General features: G+C 43.3%; 1 protein-coding gene across 2 annotated transcripts; it reads right to left on the bottom strand.

Moving 5' to 3' along the window:
• Positions 1-1638: 1638 nt before the first annotated feature.
• Positions 1639-22578, bottom strand: Proser1 (proline and serine rich 1). 2 transcript variants are annotated; one of them, XM_008849361.3, is made up of 13 exons: positions 22446-22578; positions 20212-20277; positions 19051-19119; positions 16527-16621; positions 15763-15856; positions 13700-13810; positions 11843-11926; positions 10627-10705; positions 9943-10038; positions 7930-7974; positions 3405-5097; positions 2810-2960; positions 1639-2345 (listed from the first exon to the last, which is right to left on the bottom strand). In XM_008849361.3, the coding sequence occupies exons 1-13, from the start codon at positions 22488-22490 to the stop codon at positions 2223-2225; spliced, it is 2751 nt and encodes a 916-aa protein (XP_008847583.1). In that variant the 5' UTR covers positions 22491-22578; the 3' UTR covers positions 1639-2222. The 2 variants fall into 2 exon arrangements, with proteins under 2 accessions (XP_008847583.1, XP_029410083.1); XM_029554223.1 differs by lacking the exons at positions 19051-19119; positions 20212-20277; positions 22446-22578 and adding an exon at positions 18615-18703.
• Between the last annotated feature and the right edge of the window lie 219 nt (positions 22579-22797).

The raw sequence follows: 22797 nt of genomic DNA, 5'->3' as shown, positions 1-22797 counted from the left end.
GCATGGTTCACAAGGTCTTTTTTGTTTTATTTTTGAGACAGGGTCTTGCTATGGAAAGATATTCTCCTGCCTCAGACCCCCAAGTGCTGGGATTACAAGCAAGTGCCACCATGCTGGCTGGACGTCTAACAGTCTTCTGTGGTCACATGTTTTATTTCTAAGTTTTATTCAAACTACTTATTACTTTCCACCCAGTTATATTTTGCAGTTTTCTCGTTTTTCAGCCCAAGGGTGCTTTTAGTCATCTTTCAAGACTTTAATAACAAGTAGCAGTCTTCCTGTATCCTCAAAGGCACTAAGGGTCGCTTCTCCTCAACCTGCTCCAAGCATTCTAGCAGTTGGTACTACATGAAGCCCACTATGAATACTTCAAATTTACCCTACTCTTTCCCTGCCTCTCATGTTGGCTTGCCAGTGAAGCAGGTTAACTAGCTGTTGTTGTTAATCACATACAACCAGTGATTAGTACAAGTGTTCCAAAACATTATCTTCACTGTCATGTAAACCTTGGCAGGCCCAATGAGTGCAACATGTCAGGAACACACTGAAAAGATGAACCAGATGCTCTTCTGCTCAAGGGACTGCAGGACAGCAGAAGTATACCTTGTAGGAGCACCAACCTCTACAGACTATTCACTCAACCACCATCATCTGAATGGTTAACAGGTATGATTAATACAATCTTTAAAAAATTTTTTTGGTCTTTCTGAGACAGGGTCTCCCTGTAGCCCCAGCTGGCCTGGAACTTGCTATGTAGAACAGGCTGGCCTTGAACCCACAGAGATCCACCTGCCTCTGTCTCAAGGAATGCTGGGATTAAAGGTGGTGGTCACCACTACACCTGGTGATTAATATAATCTTAAATGTTTTATGAATATAGACTTGAAAAGGTATGCATCAGTCCACTTCAAGTGCTGGTTATCATGTAACTTTTGCAAAAGATTTAATTTAAGGGACTGGGAAATCAGTAGTCTAAATGGAGTTTCAACTAAATTCAGACAAAAAAATCAATATATTAGCTCTAGAAAAAAAACTATACAATCTATGTAGCATTTAATAAAACACTTCTAAAATGTTTGTCATATGCATAAAGTTTATTTTAAAAAATTGTTAAAAACTAACCATACAGGAATATTTAATATGCTTAAAAAGTTTGTTCCCCATGTTGAAGGAAAATACATCTGCAACATTTTCCAGACACCATCTTTATAAAAGTAAACTTCTCAATGCTGAACTGCACTACAGTAGACCCCACAGATCACATTCTTCCTACTCCCCCAACCCCAATGGCAGTTATTATCCCTAATGACATTTGGTCATGTTTTGTTATCACAGGTCCGTAGAGCGCATACTGCATATATACTAACAGAGCAAGTCTCCTCTATTTGTTGCCGCAAAATCATTTCAGATAAGTGTCTGGCTTTAAGGAGAAATATACTCCATGATTGTAAACATTCACCAAGAGCTTCCGGAGTACAGTGAGTAATAGTGAGGCCCAGGAGTCAGTCTGCTGCTCCTCATCCATGTGGACACTACTCAGATTATGAAAAACGTTTTGAAGGCAAAAATTATCATAAGCCTTCCTTACTTGTATTTCTGTAAGAAAGTAGTTCTGGATATATATTTTTAGTTGAAAACACCTGAAAGTCATTCTAAAGACTACATTAAGCACCATTTTCACTTACCTGAAACATATCAAGTTAAATTCAGCAGTATGTGATTATTAACAGATTAAAAATAACAGTGGGTCTCAAGTTCCCTTCTGTGGATACATATGGAGTACCATGTCCCAGCTGATGCTAACCGGAACCACTCATGCATATGAAGAGTAGCAACTCCCCCAGGGCCACGTGCAACCCGTCGTCTGAGGCACAACTATCACTCTGTCTGTGGATGCTATACAAGCAGATTTAAGGCTGTATTCGGCATAAAGAATTCTGTCTCCTCTTCAATAGTCTATGTAGATCACACACATAATTCAAAACTTTATAGGATGGGAGGTGAAAAGTCCCCAAATACTTTTTAAATACTATTCTTCATACAATTTATTGTCAGTGTATTTACATACAGGAGCGGGAAATGCAATTAGAATTTCAGACTCTCATCCCATTTTTCCTAAGCGTATTCTCATTTTCAGACTATTGGCCAATTTCACTTGTCAGATTGTTCACTGCAGTTCTCAGGCAAATCTCATGTTGCTCCCAAGGGAAAAGAAGTTAAATTCACTGCCATCCACTTTGGGATAGGCCTGGCTGTAAAGAAAATGGGGTTCCTGGTGTGGAAGGGTAGCTAGGAAACCCATCTGGCTGAGCTGGGTAGTTCTCCAGACCTGACGCTGAATGGACCTGGAGGGGGGGGAGAGAGAACATGCAGTTTAGCAGATCAGAGTTCAAACGTGGACTTACTCTCACGTCTATGCATTAGGTACAGTGGAAAGGAAAGACCAAAGATACTTAACATTCTTAAAAAGCATGGAGATGGAGACAGAGAGAGAAATTTACTTAAATGTCCATTATAGTATAAGTAGATGATAAACTTAAAACTTAACTGTCTTGAATACAGATTCCATTTTATTAAGTCTCCAGATTTAAAAAAAATCTATATATGGGAAAAACAACTCACACATATGGCTCTCTTATCCTTGTTAGTCTTTTAAAAGAAGACAAGCATGATGTATGAATTTTGGGAGAGCCAACCAGTCTCCCAACGTTCTGGTAAGAGCCATGTTGGCCAACATCAGGCTATCCAAATGTTTCAAAGTACTGGTTAGCTTTCCCCTTACCACTGTACTCCAGACATTTAGGCTTACCTGTTGTAACAGGGCCGACTGTGCTGCTGCACTATGCTGTAATTCTTGCAAGGATGACTGGGAAGGATTCTGGGAAAACCCGGGGATACCAGGGAGGGACAGAAGACCTGGAAAAACAGAACTGCCTGCAGCTTGAAGTCCAGATGATAAACTGAAATAACCAACAGAAAAACAGGTCAAACCGCAGACACCACAGAAAGCAGAAAAGCTATTTTTGCATTTGTCAGGTGGCATCTTTAAGATGGAAAAACAAATCAGAGCTTATTCTTCTATGGGAAGGAACCATAAATGGGCCACTCACTGCAGTAAAACTTACTACTGTAAAGTGGATCACTCCAAATCCAACATTACATATACTTTTGGTCATCTTCTAAGCAAGTCAAATAGTTAAATGCTTATCCTGAAATTTTGCTATCAGGCATTATATTTTGTGTATTTAACATGGTTGAGGAGCCATGGAGCACTCTGCACTGGAATTCTGCCCCTGCCCCATAATTTAGCACTACCAGATAATTCATTTCATTCAACTGTAATACAAGACTGAACTATAGAAGCTAGATGGAGTGATTTGATCCTCTGCATGCAAGTCACATACCCGGCTTGTGCGACAAGGGCGGAGTTGAAATTGGAACTAAAGGCTGAAGCAAATCCGGGGAGGACAGGAGCCGGTGACGGGGCCGTGGCAGCGACCGGCAGCGGGGTGACGGCCACCGTGGAGGGCGCCTGCAGCCCTGGGAAGGAGGGCAGCGCGGGGGCAACGGTTGGGGCATTGGCCACCGAGAAGCCGGGGTAGGAGGGGTTGGAGGAGAACAGCGAGGGCACAGCAGTGGACAGGTTGAGGGGGAAGGGCGCTGCCGAGGCGACCGAGGCCGCCAGCCCTGAGCGTGCAGCTGCGGTGGAGCTGGGGTGCACCGCGACCGTCGTGGTGGGCCCCTGCCCGGGGAGGGACACGGAGGGATTAAGGGACGGGCTGCCAGGGAGGGGAAAACTGTTGGTCAGAGAAGTGAAGGGGGGCAGAGCGGAAAACACTGGGCCAATGGGAGTGGGGGAGGCATGCGGTGGGAGGGACATGGAGGAGAGGGGGTTAGAGCTGGCTAGCGGGGCACTCAGGCTGGAGAGCCCCGACAGCGCAGGGTTAAGGCAAGTGGATAAACTGATGGGCACCGAGCTCGGGGGGTATGCACGACCCAGCGAGCCCGACAGCCCTAAAGTGCCATGAGCCGGATTTCCGGAGTGAGATGGGCCTTTGAAGGCGGAGGGGGTAGGGCTCGTGGGCTCCGTTTTGATCATGATGGGCACAGTGGTTGTGGCAGGGGCAGATGGGATGGTACCTGCGTGGGGTCCCTGCAACAGCACGGCTGAGGGGCCACCACTAACCGGCACTGCAGCCGCAGTCGCAGGTGTAACTAACGGGGCCTGGGCAGGCAGGGTGGCTGCAGGGGTGGTGCTGGCCACTGAAGACTGCAGGCCGGGGAATATGGCCAGCCCTGGGGTGGAAGATCCTTGCGCCGCAGGAACGGGCAGCGGGGCATAGCCCTTGCTAGGGGCTGAGGCAGGAGAATCTGAGGTCTGATTGCTAAGAGAGGACAATGAAGCCAGCCCACTTGTGACCGGAGACGACAAAGCAGTGGAATTGACCAAATGGGTATCATTTGATGTGAGAAAGCCTTTTAAGGCAGACAGAAGAGGACTGTTCACACCATGTGCACTTGCAGCACTAGCAATGACAGAGGGGGTAGGGGTGGCCACACGATGGGATGCAGCTGAGAAGGGCAAAGGCAGGCCTGCAAAGATGGATGACAAGGGAGCAGAACTTGGGTTGTTGGCAGCAGCAGCCATAGAGCTGGTGGAGTGGCTAGTGAATGGGGCAGAAGCAGCAAATGTTTCACTGGAAGGGAGAGTGGCCCTGGGAGTGGAGGGGGCCTGGGGGGATGGCGTAGGAGTGGCAGAAGGCCCTGGCTGTAGCACTAGGCCAGAAAAAATGGAAGGGACAGGTGTAGCTGTTGTGCAGTGAACAGAAGTAACAGGTACAGGGGGCACTGGGAGGGTCCGGATCACTGTTGGGTTTGCTGTGGATGGCTGAGGCGTAGGGAGAGTCGAGGACACCTGCCCTGGGAACACGGGAAGGGCAGTGTTGGGTGCACTCATTCCAGAGCCGGTGGCAGCAGCTGATGCTGATGAATGGTTTACTGCCTTGACTGGGGATGCAGCAGGGGCAGGAGTTACAGCAGGTGTTGAAGGATTAGAACCATGAGGAGAAAAGAGTTGATTTGCTGGGGTGGAAAATGCTGTGGGAGAGAAGAGGCCAGAATTTACCCTCATGCGTTGAACCGTGCAATCTGAACTAGTAGAAACCTAATTTTTGTTCTATTTCACAAATACCAAAGAAAACCAATGATAGGCGTAAATGGCTCTACACTGCTGGCGTCCATAATCGTATCTTTGGTTTGGAGCCTCTGTTAAAACCTGATTAAGTCCACACCCTGCTTATTATGAGCCCACCAGACCACGAGGAAACCTGGAGGAGCACTAAAACCAAAAAGGTTCCTTTCATAATTCCCACTATTCTACAATCCAAGAATGTACTGACTGTAGCAGATAGCACTGCTGCACTGACCCCTTGAAACCACTCATCAAGAGCAATGATCACACATCAGCCCCTTCTCAGGAGCTTCTGGAAAATCATTCCCAGCTCAGGGGCATGCTCACCCTGGCCTCATGATCACATCTCTCTAGTACTATGTGCACTGAAGTTATTATCCACATTATTAACTATGTGGCCCCCACAGCCTGCTTTTGCTTACAGCTACATCAGCCCCCAAACTTCACCTGGCTTGTTCTGGGAGCCCATTAAAAGCATATGCTTTGCCCTAGCTGATCTGGAGCTCGCTGTGTAGACCGGGCTGGCCTTGCTCTCAGAGATCTGCCTGGCTCTGTGGGAGCGCTGGGATTAAAGGTCTGCATCACCACTTCCAGTTCACCTTGAGTTTTAACAGCACAAGGCATGGCCTCTGCGTACACAAGTGTACATAAGGTACATTCATGGTTACCTTACGGGATAGTTCCCAAATCATCCAAAAACTGATTTTCAGTATTTTGAGTTTGTTACACAGTCTTATTCTGATGAGCGCTACAATTAATAGAAGTGTTTGGGGGATAATCTGGGATGACTTGGGCTCCTCCTCTCAGAGGTTTCTGACAGCCCTGTCAGTGTCTGGTGAGAAGCATGACTTCCATAGGCAACATCATCGTGACTAGCACTGTCTACATTAATTCTATTTCAGCTGTAAACACAGAATGTTCCTTTTGTAGTGATGACATTTTCAGATCTATGTATAAATAAGACTCTTGATATGAGGAAGCTGACATGGTCAATGTATAGTAATGCCCTGGGTTTTTATCTCGAGTGGGGAAGTCACCCAAGGAAAAATCTAGAAGTAAGCAAATACACATAATTTACTTGTACAAAGTAAAGGTCACAGGGTCAGCTTAAATAAACTTTACAGTTGTTTTACCAATGAAATATAAGGAAATTAACAAATAATAACATACACACTGCAAACTCAAAAGGTGAGCAGTTTATACCACATTGTTGATTTGGGTGTTTGACTTCAATCTCATGAAAACAAGACTATCATTAGAGTCCTGTGAAAATGGTTCTGTGGTTGGGAACACCTGAGAATTCAGTATCTTATTTACTGATATGCTGAAGATCTATGTACTTAATGACAAAAGTCAAGATAAAACTGTGCTATTCTAGAGTGTTTTTCCTGGCAATTGCTATTGGAAATCTTTTTATACAATAAAGCAAAAGCTATGTGCTATTAAGCATGGTGCCTTCAGTAAGCTATGAAATAAAATTAAGACAGGGTCTTAATCAGCATTACATGCCACTGTAAGTCATACTTTCCTGTCATCTATTTGGCTATTAACCACCCAACATGCTCTGTCATACCCCATGCTAAATTGTGTCCCACATTCTATCTGTCCTCATATATCTTGATACCAACACTCCCATTTTTTAGATGGGTAAGCTGAGGCTTGTTGTGGATAAGGAAGCTGTTTAAAGATCATACAGTTATGTAACACTTACATGGTATACATGAAGCCCTGGGCTCAATCCTCTAATACCGCAAACATACAGACCAAATAATGTCAGGTGGTTATTAATTGATGAAGAACTATGTTGTTACCACTACAGTAGTAGTCTGTCTTTATTACTGTTTCTATAGTTTTAAAGGGAGCGGAGGGAGAGAAAAAGAAAAAGTTCTTCACATGCTCACCTAACATAGCACAGGAAATCAAAGAATGTTACTCCTGCCAGGGGGACTAGGACACTTGATTTATAAACTGAATGTAAAGCCGAAGTTTCTTCAAGATTCTTTCCATTAAGTTAAATGGCCTGACCAAGGTCACAAAGCCAGGTGTTCCAGAGCCAGGGTAAGAACAGACGTCCTGACACCCGTGCTCTACATGCCACTGTGCTCCATCTTTTAGACGGCAGGCTGCCATACCCACTAGGCACCCTTCACAGGGAACCAGAACACTGCACTCAGATTTAGGGGCTGCTTTTGTACATGGCCATGGGCCGGTTTGCTCCTCATCCTCCCTCACTACCACTTCCTGGGGAATGTAGTCAAAGTGCGGCCACCTGGAGGCACAGCTTAGTCCTGCTTCATGCTCAACTCCCTGTGTCCCCTTGTTCTTTTCCACACTTATGCCTGATCATACTGACTGAAATAATTCAATATAAAAGTAGAATCATTTGTTAAAAACAGTTATCATCTTTGGCATCCATACTGAGAACAAGGCTTCCTGTATCACAGACTGTAAAGTGAATATGGAGATACATGCTACATGTCACTGAGACTTCATGGAAAGTTTCACAGATAGGATACAATGTCATAAGGTTAACTTAAAATCCAGTTAGTATTTAAAATGTCCATTTTGTAGATGTAAAATATACCACAATTAATCCACTCTTAGCAAGTATTACTTAGACTCCATATCTAGGAGCCTTTCCTAAAACATCCCGAATATACTGAACTTTGCTGTGCTCAACCGGTAACAGAGCCAACAATCCAAAACAGACATTAAGAACAATCAAAGCTGGTACTCACTTTGACTCTGTGTAGGTTTTGACTGCGTGGAGAGGTCTTCATTTTCTATATAAAAAGAAATAAAGTTGACTTCAAGCTGTAATCAAATTATTCCCCATAAAATCAGAGAAAATGTGTCAAAAAAGAAAAGCACAGTCTATGAGTAAAAACACATGGCAGGAAACACTGAGGGAAAAATAAAGGGACTGTTCACAGTTGGCCACACCTGCAGCACTGCCTCCAGGAGAGGATTTGAAAAAGCCAGGTGAGAACTGGCTGTCTGCAAGCAGAACCACTGCCACCAGGTGGCAAGATGATTAGAACCCCACATATCACAGCAGCCACTAAGTCACCAGAGTGCGGAGAAGGCACCTGACGCTGCTGGGATGGAGAAGGAGTATCCCAAGGAAGACCCAAAACTCAATGTCAAACAGTAATTGACCTAAATAAAAATTAAACTTACACAGTAAGCTAAACAATTCAAGTCATAGGACGAGACTCTGTGCTAGAGGGCTACAGATACTGCATCTGCCTGTCCTCTCATTCTCGTCCAGGTGTAAACTGGTATGAGAATCATTTGACAGTCCACATCTCCACACATGGCCCAAGCACATTCAAGTGGAGCCCTGCTATCATTAAAAACCAAATAGGAGGCAACCGTGCCAGATGCCAGTGGAACTCAGGACAGTGGCCTGGACTCCACCTCCCTCCCTCTCACCACCATTAATAAATTACTTGTGTATAGCATCCTTTGCTACTACCCTGTCCCCTCCCCCCATATACACTGTGATAATTCCTGGTTCTCTCCAGACAGCCCCACTGCTGACCGGAGAGCTATCTCCCCAGTGTCCAAGGATTCTCAAGAAAGGTTTGGAGGGAGAAAGTCCCTCAGTCCTCTTCAATCTAGGAGTGATCAGGAAGCCTTAAAACAGATACTCTAATGTCTTTCTGGAGTCTTTGTGCATAGATTCTATTATTTCCCAAACTTGAAATCACTAAAAAATAAAGATACCAGTGCCCACCTTTAAACCACCGAAATCATAATCATCACAAGGGGAGGTAGTGGGGCTGTGTCTAGCAAATGCCTGAGGATGATCCCAGCCACCAAGGATGCCGTCAGCCTGCCACACCTCATCCAGATAAAGGGAAGCTGCACTTCTTAGCCACTAGCCTGTAGCAAGGCACAAAGTACCTCATGATTCTTTAGGGGGTTGGTGTGCTCTGTCACAGCACTGACTTCTCCATCCTAACTCTTCAAGAGTCTAAGCTTCCATTTGTTATAATGCTCACTTCAGGGAAGTAATGAGAAAATGTCCAGACTAGCACTGGTGATGCCCTGGCACTGCTCTGCTTTCCTTGTTATTCTGTATCAGACACAGAAAAAGGAAGTTGTAGCATAGTTGCTTCCTCCAGGCTTGGCATCACCACTGTCATCACAGAGCAGAGTGGCTGAGGGGACCTACAGGAGACCCCAGCCCACAGTCATGGCAACAAGATAAACAGATCTATCCAGCAGATACTAGGTCTATGCTAATCAGCTTGTTAACATTTCCTCTTGGAAAGGGGGATAAGGGTCGTAAGACTTCAGGACCTTACCCTGAGACTGCACTCACTGCCTCCTGTCCATGCTACATGTCATCTAAGAAATGCTGAAGTGTACAAGACACACAAAACAGGCTAAGGGGAGGGTTTTTGCTGGTGAAGTTTTAAAGCCCATGCTGGAGTCACACCCACAAACACATTAAGTAACCAAACTGAATTTTTCTTTTCCTTTCCTGGTCTGTTAGCTGCTTCCCTGCGTGGGGGTGATCTGACATTCCTCTCCTATTTCCTCAGGAAAGTCACACAACAGAAGTCCTTCAAGGTTATGCCAAGTGCCCAGAGTGCACACTGATGAGCCATACTCTGACTGTCAGGCTCTGAACCTGGGTCCTGTTAGGACACATCACACCAATCAATTGCTCTCTCCAAGTGTACATCTGTGATGAGTAAGTTACTTCTTTTACTAAACAGCCCACAGTAGCATGACTTTACCTGTTCCTACTGGATTTGGAGTGTATGGAGGTGGAGGAGGTACACCTGGAGCTATCACACTGGCTAACGGTACCAGACCTGCATTGTTATAAGCACCTAAACAGAAATACAGAAAAACAAAGAATTCAGTATCATTGGCTAGGAGCTAAAACTGTGCTAATGTAGCCATTCAGTTTTTTTTTTTTTTAAGAGTTACACAACAGTGTTGCACTTTACAAGGAGGTAAGTGAGAAGTGAGACAACAGGAAAGACCCCTGCTAGAGGAACTTCCACACAGAAGGTCACTGAAAATCGAGGTAGGAAGAACAGCCCCGTTTAAATCCAAGTATGTATCCTTGACCTTTGCAAATTAAATGTATCAGTGTCATGTCTGGACACCAACTACCTAAGAAAGGTCATTATTACTAAGGTCAAAGTCCACAATTAATAAAGTGAATTAAAAACATCTGCAATTGTTTTAAATAAGGAAAACAAACTAAATTATGTTATCTGCAACACGGGAGACCAGGACAGCTGCATCGTGACGGCTGCGGCATGGCAGACCAGGATGGCTGCAGCTGGCCACTGGCAAAGCTTAAGCTCACAAAACTGACGTGCTGCAGATTCCCAAGCACAGAAACCAGCACTTCCTTTCAATTTAATAAAAGGCAAAAAGAAGAAGTGAAAATAAAACAAGAGTCTTACTTGGTGCAATAGTTGCATGTGGCCGGCACGGAGGTATTGGGTAAGGAACAGGCTTGTGTGGATTGTACGTTGAAGGAGGCTGGATAGGAGGCAAAGACAACAGTTAGAGCAACACCAAGCAAGCTGTCTCCTGACAGAATAAAAGACAAGTTTGCCTAAGAGGATGAGAATGCCCCGGCATACTGGCACTAAACACAGCACGATGCAGGAAGTGTCTTTGCTTTAATAAAAGTGGTTCTTATTAAATTCCAAAGGCAGAACTTGCTAAACATGCTGTTTGTTTTTCATGTTACTAGTCAATCATCTCTAACAAGGGTCACACCTTATCCTAAATAGCAGATGCTTTTCCGGTTCAGCCTAGGTTAATCTCAAGACTCCCCATCTCCCACTGTGTAACCAACCAAGGAATCTTTAGGATTTGGATTCTCAACTACATAAGAACCTCAAGAGCAACATCCTCCTAAGCTCATTAGAATTTACTGATTCCCACCCCCCCCTCTCATTTTAGGAGACAAAAGCACTTGCGTGCCTCAGCGTTTGGCAATCTGAAAACTCACATAGTGAATGAATTAAGAATTCATTTTTATTCTTCTGAAATCTATGGATCCACAAATATATATATATATTTTTATAGATGATGGTATTTATAGAACCAGAAGTATTCAAAGCTACCCAGAGTGAGAGAGAGAGAAGGCAGGTGCCACTGGGCAGAAGGGACCCAGTGGTGGGAGGACGGGATTTCCTGCTTGCTCTCATAAACAGCCACCATACTGTCCTGTCATGTGAACAGGCAGAAGCTACATGGCCTGCCCACATGGGAGCCTCTAGAACTTCAGCACTTCAACTCACAACAGTGTTCTCCTACCCAGGTCATACTTCCAATCACTGTAATCACCCCTTGAAAAGACAACCCCTGGTCCACATCTGTCTTCCTAGTACTAACTTAGCTGAATCAGAACCCCACATAAAACACCATACACCATGTTTCAAAACGAACAGCTGAATCTGGCTGGAGAAAAGAACACAAATCTATACAATGCTTGTTCTCACAAGGGCCCCAACCTGCTATGTAATCACAAGTATGTCCCTGGCCATTCTCTCCACTCTCCTGGACTTTCCACTGTACTTAAACTTTCTAACACAGATATATTTAACATATGCTTTAAACCAGCAGAAAGCTACACACAAAGGAGTAGTCTTTGTTTTCTAAACATACTGGTTTGGACGGTCCAAGAATCCGCGCAGCGATTCCTTTGCCTTCACTGGTGCATTCTTCACTGTCCTTTTTCAGTGGGGTTCCCTTTTAAAAAAGAAAAAGAAGTTAATTAGACTTTAATAACAACAAAAAAGTGCACTGCATTTTTCTGAAGAAAAGGACTTAGCTTGCTATGAATAAGACTTGGATTTCAGGGCTGGAGAGATGGCTCAGTGGTTAAGAGCACTGAATGCTCTTCCAGAGGACCTGGGTTTGATTCCCAGCACCCACATGGCGGCTACTAACCATCCTTAACTCCAGTTCCAGGGGAGGCCCTCTTCTAACCTCTGCAGCATTGCACGACACAGGTGCACTGACGTACATGTAGGCAATACACTCATACACATAAAACAAATTAAAAAAAAAAAAAAAAGACTTGGATTTCAGATCTAATTCTGCCCCTGCTGGTTGTCTGATCCTGGCAGGTTCTTAACCCTTAACCCTCCTCTGCCCAAATCCCTCCCCTCATCAGCCCCCCAGCCCCAGCAGAGAGGCTCTAAAATAAATATGCAATACGGAAGGGATGACAGAGGGAAGAACAGTATATACTAGTATCTCCTACACACACACACACACACACACACACACACACACAATAAGAAACAGACTTTTGCCGGGCATGGTGGTGCATGCCTGTAATCCCAGCACTCAGGAGGCAAAGGGAGGTGGATCTCTGTAAGCTTGAGGCCAGCCTGGTCTACATAGCAAGTTCCAGGCCAGTTAGGGCTACAGGGAGACAGGAAGATCCTGTCTCAAAAAGACCAAACAACAACAAAAAAAGCTACTTTTAATGCCTGTGTATATAGCTTAAAGAATGAAAAAGAATTCCTGGCAAATGAGATGTCATTAGTCTGCTATAATGAACAGATAAGAATAAGTTGATTAAGTGCCTCCAACACATCCCCCTCACTGTGTGTCCTTACAGAGTATATACTGGTATGGAAGCCAGTGGCCCCCACTGGTCCTCACCTCTCACCTTGCACTAGCACTGTCCTGTCCATTCTAGAAGGAATAGGGTTGTCTGTGTCATTAACAGAACCTCAAAGAAATAATGGCATGGACTTCCCAAGCCAAGTCCCAACAGCGCCGCAGCTGCCACTTGCCTCCCTGGGCTCCTTGTTCTGGTGGAAGCCAGCTACCATGTCCTGAGTCTCAAGCAGCATATGGAAAAAGTCCTTGCAGCAAGGAATAAAGGCCCCTGCAACAAGCAACACTGCAACATGCAAGCGAGCCACCTTGAAAGAATATTCTTGCATGCAAGCCAAACTTTCAGATACACCCTGAGCCCAAACTAGAGCTCAGCCAAGTGCCATCTTCTGATCACAAAATCTACTTGAGATAATAGTGCTTACTATTAGTTTTGGGGTTATGACACAGTAATAGAAACGTAACATTCTTTGAAAATGCTTCGAAGAACACTGGGTGATATTAAGGCCTTCCATTCAGGGCTTCATCACGCAACATGATTCTCAGGAAGGCCCAACATGCAGTTTCACAAACGGGTACTCAGCTATGAAACTGTTAAAAATGTTGAGAATTTGAGAAATGTACTTTTATTAAAATTAAACCAATCCCTCTAAAATATCTGTAAACAAAGCATACTCATCCTTTTTTTATGGCTTCTTAGAAGACGTTACATAATCATGCTAATGGAGTTTGTACATGAACCTTTAACTTAAGTCAACGAGGTGAAATTCCTTTCCTTTGTGAAGTATCACAAACTGGCACTGTCTCTTAAGTATCACAAATGTACAAAGTTATGCTACATTTCACATCTAATTATGGGCATTTCATGGAGAGTTGTGAAAGTACGCTTACAGGAAAAATTCCATTTATGCGACTTGGTTTTCCTTTGGGGTAGGGATTTCCGGGAATGGTTCCACAGGAAGATATCATGGCATGAGGAGCTTTGCAGCCCCCCTTGAAAGCCTGGAATCAAAGACAGTGGTTAAAAAACATGAAACTCATCAGGTTGAGTAACTGGAATGGGTAATGGGAAGTTCAGCTAAAAACAGGAATTAAGGAACAGCAGAACACTTGGTGCACTCCCCATCAGTCAGCAGACCCTTGAAGGATGGCATGAGCAATACAAGTCAGAGCTCCATGACGGAGTTACGACAATGGTTACATTACAATACTATCAATGCCATAACTAACTGATCCTTACACAAAGGTGCCTTTAGAATGGCATCTGTAGTCTTGGGCAAAAAGTAACCTCTAGGAAATAGCAGTCCAGACCTACGAAAGCCAAGCCCATGTTAAAGGGAAGGCAAGGACACTGAGATGAAAAGGGCACAGGCCTTGTTCTGAAATTATTACAGCTTAGCTGAAAACCACACACACAAACAACAGGGGGCTCAGGGGTCAAGAGAAGTACTATTCTTATAGAAAACCTAAGTTCAGTTACCAGCACCCACACAGGGCAGCTCACGATCACCTGTGAGTGCAGTTCAGGGGGTGCACTCTTCTGGTGTCCATGGCACCCGCACTCATACACATGTGTGCACACGCGTGTGCGCACACACACACACACACACACACACACACACACACACAATCTTTAATTAAAAACAAAACAAACCCAGGACACAGGGTGTCTGAAGAGTTACACTGATGAAAAAGTAAGAGTTACTTACTCAGTTATGAGACACAGAAAAAGGATTTGGGTTTAGGCTGTTTTTCCGATACTCCAAGTTTCTAAATGATACCCTCAGACATACTAGACTGGTACTCAGTAAATGCATTAAATAAATGAAAGACTCTGTGTAAGGCAAATACATCCAATGGCTGTACACTGTACTTTAGGGACATTAAGGTACACTTAATAATGTACATCACAGACATACAAAATTATAATCATACTCATAATAAACTATATGGGTGCTATATTTGTATTTATAATTGTTTTATAAATTAATTCCCAGCATATAAAATCATATTAAGTATATAAAATCCAGTTCCCAGCTAAATATGTAAACCCTAAAAAAAAAAAAAATCACCATAATTTTGGCCATATAAATAAACCACACTGGACAAAAATGCCCTTATACATAAATCTGCATATGTCTACTTATTTCTTTAGAACAAATTCTTAAAAGTAGATTTGTTGGGCTAAAAAAGAGGAAGAATTTAAAAGCTTTCAAGTTTATGATCTAGAAAAACTGAACTTTATTCCACAGAGCACTGGTTCTAGAACATTTATGAGGACCACTTCACAAGGAAGAAAACTTCAGGAGTGTACTCATGATTCCAGTAAGGCTTTAGTCAAGAAAACCAAGGACACTATTCAAGAAGCACTATTTGATGTGGGACGAGAGCCCAGCTCTGCCATAGGAACAAGGCCCAAGGCAGAGCTCCCTCTTCTCTGAACTCAGGAGGCTGTGAGGGCTACACACAACTGGGCAGCAAGGCCCTGGGAGAACACCCTGCATCTTCCTCAAGCAGCTTCTAATAGTCAATTTACAGTGAGTATAACACTAGGAATTTGCTACTGTAGATGCCAAGTCAAGGTTTCTGTATGTGGACAAGTAATGCTTCTCCACCTTAACCAAGTGGAATCTTGTTTCAGTACTCATCTGTTATGAATCTGACCAGATAACAAAGCAAATCTGAAAAGCCACTGCTCCTAAGCACACAAAATCAAAGAGCTGGAGCCCTGGCAGCCACAGGAGCCACAGCCTTGTGGCAAGGTGGCACTGGCTTCTGTTCTTCAGTCACCGCTGCCCTGGCTTCTTCAGCCAGCTCTACCTCATTCTTCAGTCTAGAGAACGCCCATTTTCCAGTTATTTACCAAAGCTGACTCAGAAAGAAGATGGGTACTTTGTCATTCGTGATACCCAGAAAAGCAGCATGCCACTTTCCCACTGTCCCGAGAACTTTACCTGCTCGAGGACTCTCTTGCACCGTTTCTTCTCAGACATGTTGATCCTGAATAAATCTTCAATGGGACGAGAATTCTGTGCATCAACAATGTTTCTGTCAAGGAAACACAATTTAGCTTCTGTATAAGAGCCCTGGTAGGGGGCTGGAGAGATGGCTCAGTGATTAAGAGCACTGACTGTTCTTGCAGAGGACCCGGATTCGATTCCCAGCACCCACACGGTGGTTACAAAGCATCCTTAAGTCCAGTTCCAGGAGAATCCGAAGCCCTCTTCTGACCTCTGCGGCACTGCACGACATGGGTGTATGCACATATATGCAGGCAATACACTCATACACACAAAATAAAAATAATAAATAAAATACAAAAAAAGGGGGGGGGGAGAACCCTGGTAGATATACACAGGCCAGCAACATTTTTTTTAGGATACCGTTCGATCGTATCTCAGTAAATTCTGTGACACAGGAGAAAAACATGGGATTATTTTGAACAGGTTGATCTAGATAACATGTTCATATGATGATGATAAACACAACTGAACTGAGGTTTACTAGATAGGAAAGTACACTGACTGCTCTTACAGAGGACTCAGGCTCAGTTCCCAGCACCCACATGGAGGGTAACAACTGCTGTAACTCTAGTTCCAGGAGATCTGATACCCTCTTCTGACCTCTGCGGCATTGCAGGACACGGGAGCACTTACATACATTCAGGCAATACACTCATACACATAATTTGAAGCACATAAGAAAAAGAAATACTCACGAAGCCAAGAGTTCCAGAGCCACCAGCTTGTCTTTACTGAAGGTGAAGCAGTTGAGGATGTTGACCACTTCTGCTGGGTGGACAGCCACCATTTTCTATCACAAAAAATAATTCCATGAGATGTTTATGCTAGAAATCACCCTTTCTAGAACTATAGTTAAATGTTTTTAGTATGAACATCTTAGGACATACTATACATTATTTAGGTGAAACTAATACAAGCAAATGTAAACCCCAGGAGAAATTCTGAATACACGTGAGTGACACTCAGACTACTGTTAACTGTAATTACTTCTACACATGCTTTCTGAATCTGTATTTCCTAATGTGTTCATTTGTAGAGTAAAAGAAGTAACAAGAAGTAAACTCCTATGAACAGCTACCCACAGAAGTGAGGTTCCCATGCAGCAGCCCAACAGGGCAATGCCCACCCACTGGACTAGTCACAGTCTAGGGAAGGAGTTGAAGCACACAGCTTCCTCTACTGCAGAGCCTCCTTTAGGCTTCGTCAATACACTGTGAAATTAAAAGATTATGTGACTAGGATGCCTTTGCTTTTGAAGAACACCCTTGACATACTGCCAGTTCAGAGTTATGAGATAAACAACACAGTCAATGCAAGGAGACTGCTTAGAGCAACACCCAGCAGCTCCTAGAACTTGGAGCCATGGTTTCCAAACACTTCTGTACTAGATGACCCAAGAAATGACAAAACTACACACCCTTACACTTTCTTAAACTGGCAACCATAAGACTTTGCCAGAAGCTTAAATACTTGCAAAATATCAATTTTCTTACATAACTTTATATACTGTAAAAACCTTGGCTCTAGTAAATCAACAAATCTAATTCATGGAAAAGTCAAACTTCAGTGTGAAAACAGTCAACTCAGACTGTTAGAAAAGATGAGGCTTGGGCTGGAGAGATGGCTCAGCAGTTAAGAGCACTGGCTACTCTATAGAGGACCCAGGTTTGGATCTCAGCACTCACATGGAGGCTAGCAATTGTCCCTTAACTCCAATTCCAGGGTAATCTGACATCTCTTCTGACCTCCTTGGGCACTACATGCACATGGTGCACTTACACACATTTAGGCAATATACTCATACATATAATTTTTTTTTTAATTGTGAGGCTTCATCTCAATCAGGTGAATGTGTGGATGTACCCCTTCTCACCTCTGTATTTTAATTCTTAGTAGAGAGATGGTAAGGCAGCCCAAGTACTATCCTAAGTTTGCAGCTCTGACATTAAGACAAAACTCTATCAACACTTCCCATAGAAACTAACTGTTCTGGGAGAATGCAGGGAAAGAAATGTTCACCCACAGGAATAGAAAATCCTTTCTTTTCTCAAGTAGAAATTAACAACTGTAACGAAGAAGGAAAGAAACAGCAGCAGACTCAGAAATGTTCTTAGCTGATCAGTTTAGGAAGACAGGGAACTGTGAATTAACTCCCTTAATGTTATCCATGAATGATTCTCCTAGGAAAATCTTTGTCTACAGACCAGCATTCACACAGGCTCTAGATGCCCCTACCTATTATACTGAGGTATCTCATCTACTCAGTGTCACTAGGTACATGTGCCTATTTAAATAGCTACCATGAAATAAAATAAAACTACAGTCCCTTAGACTATGCACATCTGAGCGTTTAAGGGCATCATCAGAGCATCATTGGGGCCAGGGGCCAGTGATGACCACCCCCTCCCATATAATGGACAGGGCCCATATAATAATTTCACCATCTGTGATATTATAATTTATATTGTCAACTGCAAAGTCAACACTCACCTTGGAGACAAACCTTTGGCAAGCCTGTGAGGAATTATCTAGCTTACTTTAGCCTCTAGGCATGCCAGTAGCCATGAAGGGTTTATACAGATTAGGTTAACAAAAGTGGAAGGTCCAGGAAACTGAGTGACACTTCTCTATGGGTGGGGTCTGGGACTAAGTAACCAGGACACTGAGCTGAACAGCATACTCATCTGTCTCTGTCCTGTGACAAGTGCCTCACACTCCTCCTTCCTGATCGCTTTCCCATGATGCACTACACCCCAGAACTGTGAGCTAAAATAAATCCTTACGTTTCTTCTGTAAGGTATTTAGTTGCAGCATCACAACCACTAACTAATGCAGGTGAAATTCACTTGGGTGGCACAGGTCTGAAGAATGCAACTTGCCTGACTTCTCTCCTAAGCCTACACACAAAAGAGTGAAGAAAGATGTAAAAAGACATAAACAAATGCATAAAAAACTCAAGAATTCTCCCTGCATGGTGGTGCATGCCTTCAATCCCAGGCAGAGGCAGGTGGAGCTCTGAGATTGAGTCCAGCCTGTTCTACAGAAACAAACAAACAAACAAACAAACAAACAGAATTCAAATTCTGTTGCTTTGTTTTCAATGAATAATTCTGCCCTCAATCAAACCATTAGGACACTTTGATAGTAAATACAATATAAACTCATGCTTTGGAATGGAAGGCTATAACTTTTTAACATAATTAAAAGTTAGCAACTCACATGTTGTAAAGCTTTCATGGCTTTCAGCTGAGGCTCTGCCCAGGAAAAATATCTCAGGAGGTCAACCACCTGGAAGCAAAGAATGAAGTCAGCTCCGATGGCAGCATCTGCACAACGTTTCTATCGCATGTATTTCAGCAGCTGGAAGGAGATGAGCCCAGCACCAGAACCCAACCGTGTGGCAACGGGGCCTGGGTAAGCTGCAACCACAGCAACCAAACTTGATGCTCGGGACCCATACAGTAAAGAAATACGGCTCCCACAAGTTGCCCCCTTGGGACCCATACAGTAAAGAAATACGGCTCCCACAAGTTGCCCCCTTACCTCTACGTGTGTGGAGGCATATGCCTCATACACAAATAAATGAAAAATTAAAAAGAAAAGACAGAAGACATATAATCTCAAGTTGAGCCTGTGGTGTAGGACTGTACTATCAGTTAGTCCTAGGCTGAGAGAAGAGGACAGTAAGTTCAAGGTCAGTCTCAGCAACTTAGCGAGTCTGTCTCAAAATAAAGTTACAGAAAGGGCTGGGACTGTATTTCAGCAGTAGAGCATGTGCCCAACACATGCAAGACCCTAGGCTTAATCTCTAGTATCACTAGACACTCTAGAATTATTTTTTTAAAAGGAAATAAAGTACTTATTAGACAGTGTATTTTTTCCTTACCCCTTAGTTTTTTTTTTTGTTTGTTTTTTTGTCTTTTTGAGAAAGTGTCTCCCTGTAGCCCCAGCTGGCTTGGATCTCGGAGATCCACCGGCCTCTGCCTCTGAGTGCTGGAATTAAAGGTGTGTGCCACCACACCCAGGTGACTCCTTAAATTTATTTAATATCATATAGTGAATTTTGCAATTGTTATCCTATAAATACCACATAAATTTAGAAAATTTACACATTTATAAATTTTTGATACTGTACCCAGAATAACAGTTTGAATTGCTTTTTTAAAGATATTGTATTTAAAAACCATCCTAGAAATAGAAAGTGAGTTCTAAGCACATAGTAGACAAGCCATCCCTATCTGTATGTTCTTTAAGCCTTCTGCCAAAACTAAGAGCCACAGCAACAGCGTCAAAGCAATTCTGCATGTGATCAGGGGGGAGAGATGTTACCCAAAGCACTGGTATAAAATAAAGGCTTTATGAATGAATAATGAAGAATACCTGTTCACTAGAGAAGTATCCATGAACATATTCAATTGCTTTTAATTTATATTCCGTCAAAACAGCCTAGAGAAGAAAAAAAAAATCATTAGCATACATAAGCAGCACAGTAGGGCGATATAGGCGTCACAGCTCTGCTCACAGTGCCAGCAACTAAGGTCAAGGTGGTGATGAGAAATTCTACCTTTCAGACATCCTGGGCCTCCAGGAACACTCATACAAAAGGAATGAAACTGGTCAGAAGGTGAGGTTCAACAGTAGTGAAATTACATGTCAAATTCTGGAAAGGGTAATTAGCTTTAAAACTTCTCCAATTCAGCCAAATTGTCATGCCTTTTCTTTTGCCTTGAACTCACAGAGATCCACCTACCTTGGCCTCCTGAGTGCTGGGATTAAAGGCCTCACCTTTTCTTTTTTTATTCTAAAGAGGGTCTCACTTTGTAGCCTAGGCTGGCAACCCTCCCACTTCAGCCTTCACCAGTCACTATGTCTGACTTCTTAGATTCAAATGTATCAAATGTTTGGGTTTTTTTTTTTTTTTTGGTCTTTTTGAGACAGGGTCTCCCTGTAGCCCCAGCTGTCCTGGAACTATGTAGACCAGGCTGGCCTTGAACTCAAGAGATCTGCCTGCCTCTGCCTCCTGAGTGCTGGGATTAAAGGCGTGTACCACCATGCCAGGCAAATGTTACTTATTCAGCTTCTGTTACCTGCCTATGATACAGAAGACCTGGTTTGCCACCTGTAAAACTCCCAGTACAGTACATATCCTCAGGAGTCAGGAGGATAAAATCAACAAGAAGTGCTTATTGACTGGTGGCGCTTATTACCCCCTTTTTGGAAAATAAAATTAAACAATGTCCTCCTTTCTGTTTTCTTTCCTAGTGTCTTATGTTTCTGGTTTTTAAAAAAGATATTTTCATTTTTATGTGTATGAGTGTTATGCCTGCATGTAGGTAAGTGCACCCGTGTAATGCAATGCCCTCGGAGGATAGAAGAGGTGGACAGATCCCTGGTACTGGAGTTACAGACAGTTGTTAGCTGTCATGCGGGTGCTGGGATTAAAACCCAGGTCTTCTTCAAGAACAACCAGCGTTCTTAACCGCTGAGCCATCTCTTCAGCCCCTTCCGTTTCTGTTTCAAAACACAGCAGTGTCTGTCAGTATTATCAGTAACAAACAGAAAACAGACGCCTGATTTAAACTGACATCTAAGAGCAATTTCTAAAGAATAGTAATGTCCCTATTTTGTTCCATTTTAATAGATTAAGGTTGTTGATGTGCTGATGTGCCTCATTATGCAGCAGAGCCAGCAAGCAAGCACACTTTGACTGGAGACCAGAAATACGGGCTTAAATGGTTACCTCAAACAAAGACTTTCAACTCTGGAACTTCTGTTTCCTCATTAATAATTACTATATGACATTTTTACAATACTGAGGAGGAAGAGGATATACATACAGATGCCTGCACTGTTCAAAAATAGAAATCTGCACTTCTGCTTGAACTTAAAATTACCTTCTTATACAATACTTGAACAATCAGCTCATGAACAAACTGTGGCAAATTCGGTCAGAGGGCATTTTGTTTTCAATTTTAAATGGACAAACTGAATCTGCAAAGTCAGAAGTCTGTATGAAAAATGAACATTCAGCACTATCAAATATGATCAATTACACACGGCAACTTGAAAAGAACAAGAGTCACAAAGGGCAAAGCAAAGCTACAGGCCGGGGTGATCTCTGCAGTGACTTTATAAGTTCAAGTAAATGATGGCCTGTTCCTATCTGACTTTAAACTTCAATGCTACACCTAAAGTTAAGACATTAATTTTGTCCCGCCAAGGCAACAAAAAGCATTCTCCCAGGCTTGGGATTTGAAATTGCCTAACAAAAACTGCCCACAAAGAAACGTGCTAGGTATTAGAGCGCTCAGTCACTGTTACTGAAAGATGCAAAAAGTGTTTGCCACTCAACCAAAAGCACAGGGCTGTGAAGTCGCCGGCAGAACCTTGAGCAGTCTGAAAATCATTTCCACATTATCACACCGATTTCTCAAGTTTGGCACCAAGGAAGCTTATCTATTTGTACCGTGAAATTTATCAAGACACAAACTCTTACACCTCACAGAAAAGTTCAAGTCCTCTGGCAATGTAAGGACTAGTTCCGTAAAATTTACACGCCGCACCTTAATGAAATTAACCCACGGTTTGTATCTGGGAAGAATTTTGGGGATTACCTTTCGAATTTCATCCAGCACCGTTTCAAAGGACTTTTTGTCCATCTTGACGTCTACTCCAACGTGGGTTATAGCAACTAGACTTTCAAATACGAAACGTTCATCCCTGGTCGGCCCCGCAGACTGCACAAGTGTTTCCAGGAGAGTGGATGCGAGGAGGTAGAGAGTACTGCAAACTCTGCAAAAATTGCCCCAAACCGAAACTTAGAAAAAAGTTTTCATTAAAAACAAAAAGACTTCACCAGCTTCTCCACACAAAGCTTCGGCACCTCGCAGCAGAGTCGGGTCCTGCCTTTGCAAACACTCTGGATTGGTCGGGCGCCGAAGGCCCGGCGCCCCGGGGAAGACCGTG

The sequence above is a fragment of the Nannospalax galili genome, unplaced genomic scaffold (genome assembly GCF_000622305.1).
Source record: "Nannospalax galili isolate Female #2095 unplaced genomic scaffold, S.galili_v1.0 scaffold264, whole genome shotgun sequence".
Lineage (NCBI taxonomy): Eukaryota > Metazoa > Chordata > Mammalia > Rodentia > Spalacidae > Nannospalax > Nannospalax galili.
The sequence above is the reverse complement of the archived record's forward strand: the minus strand, read 5'-3'. Positions and strand labels throughout refer to the sequence as shown.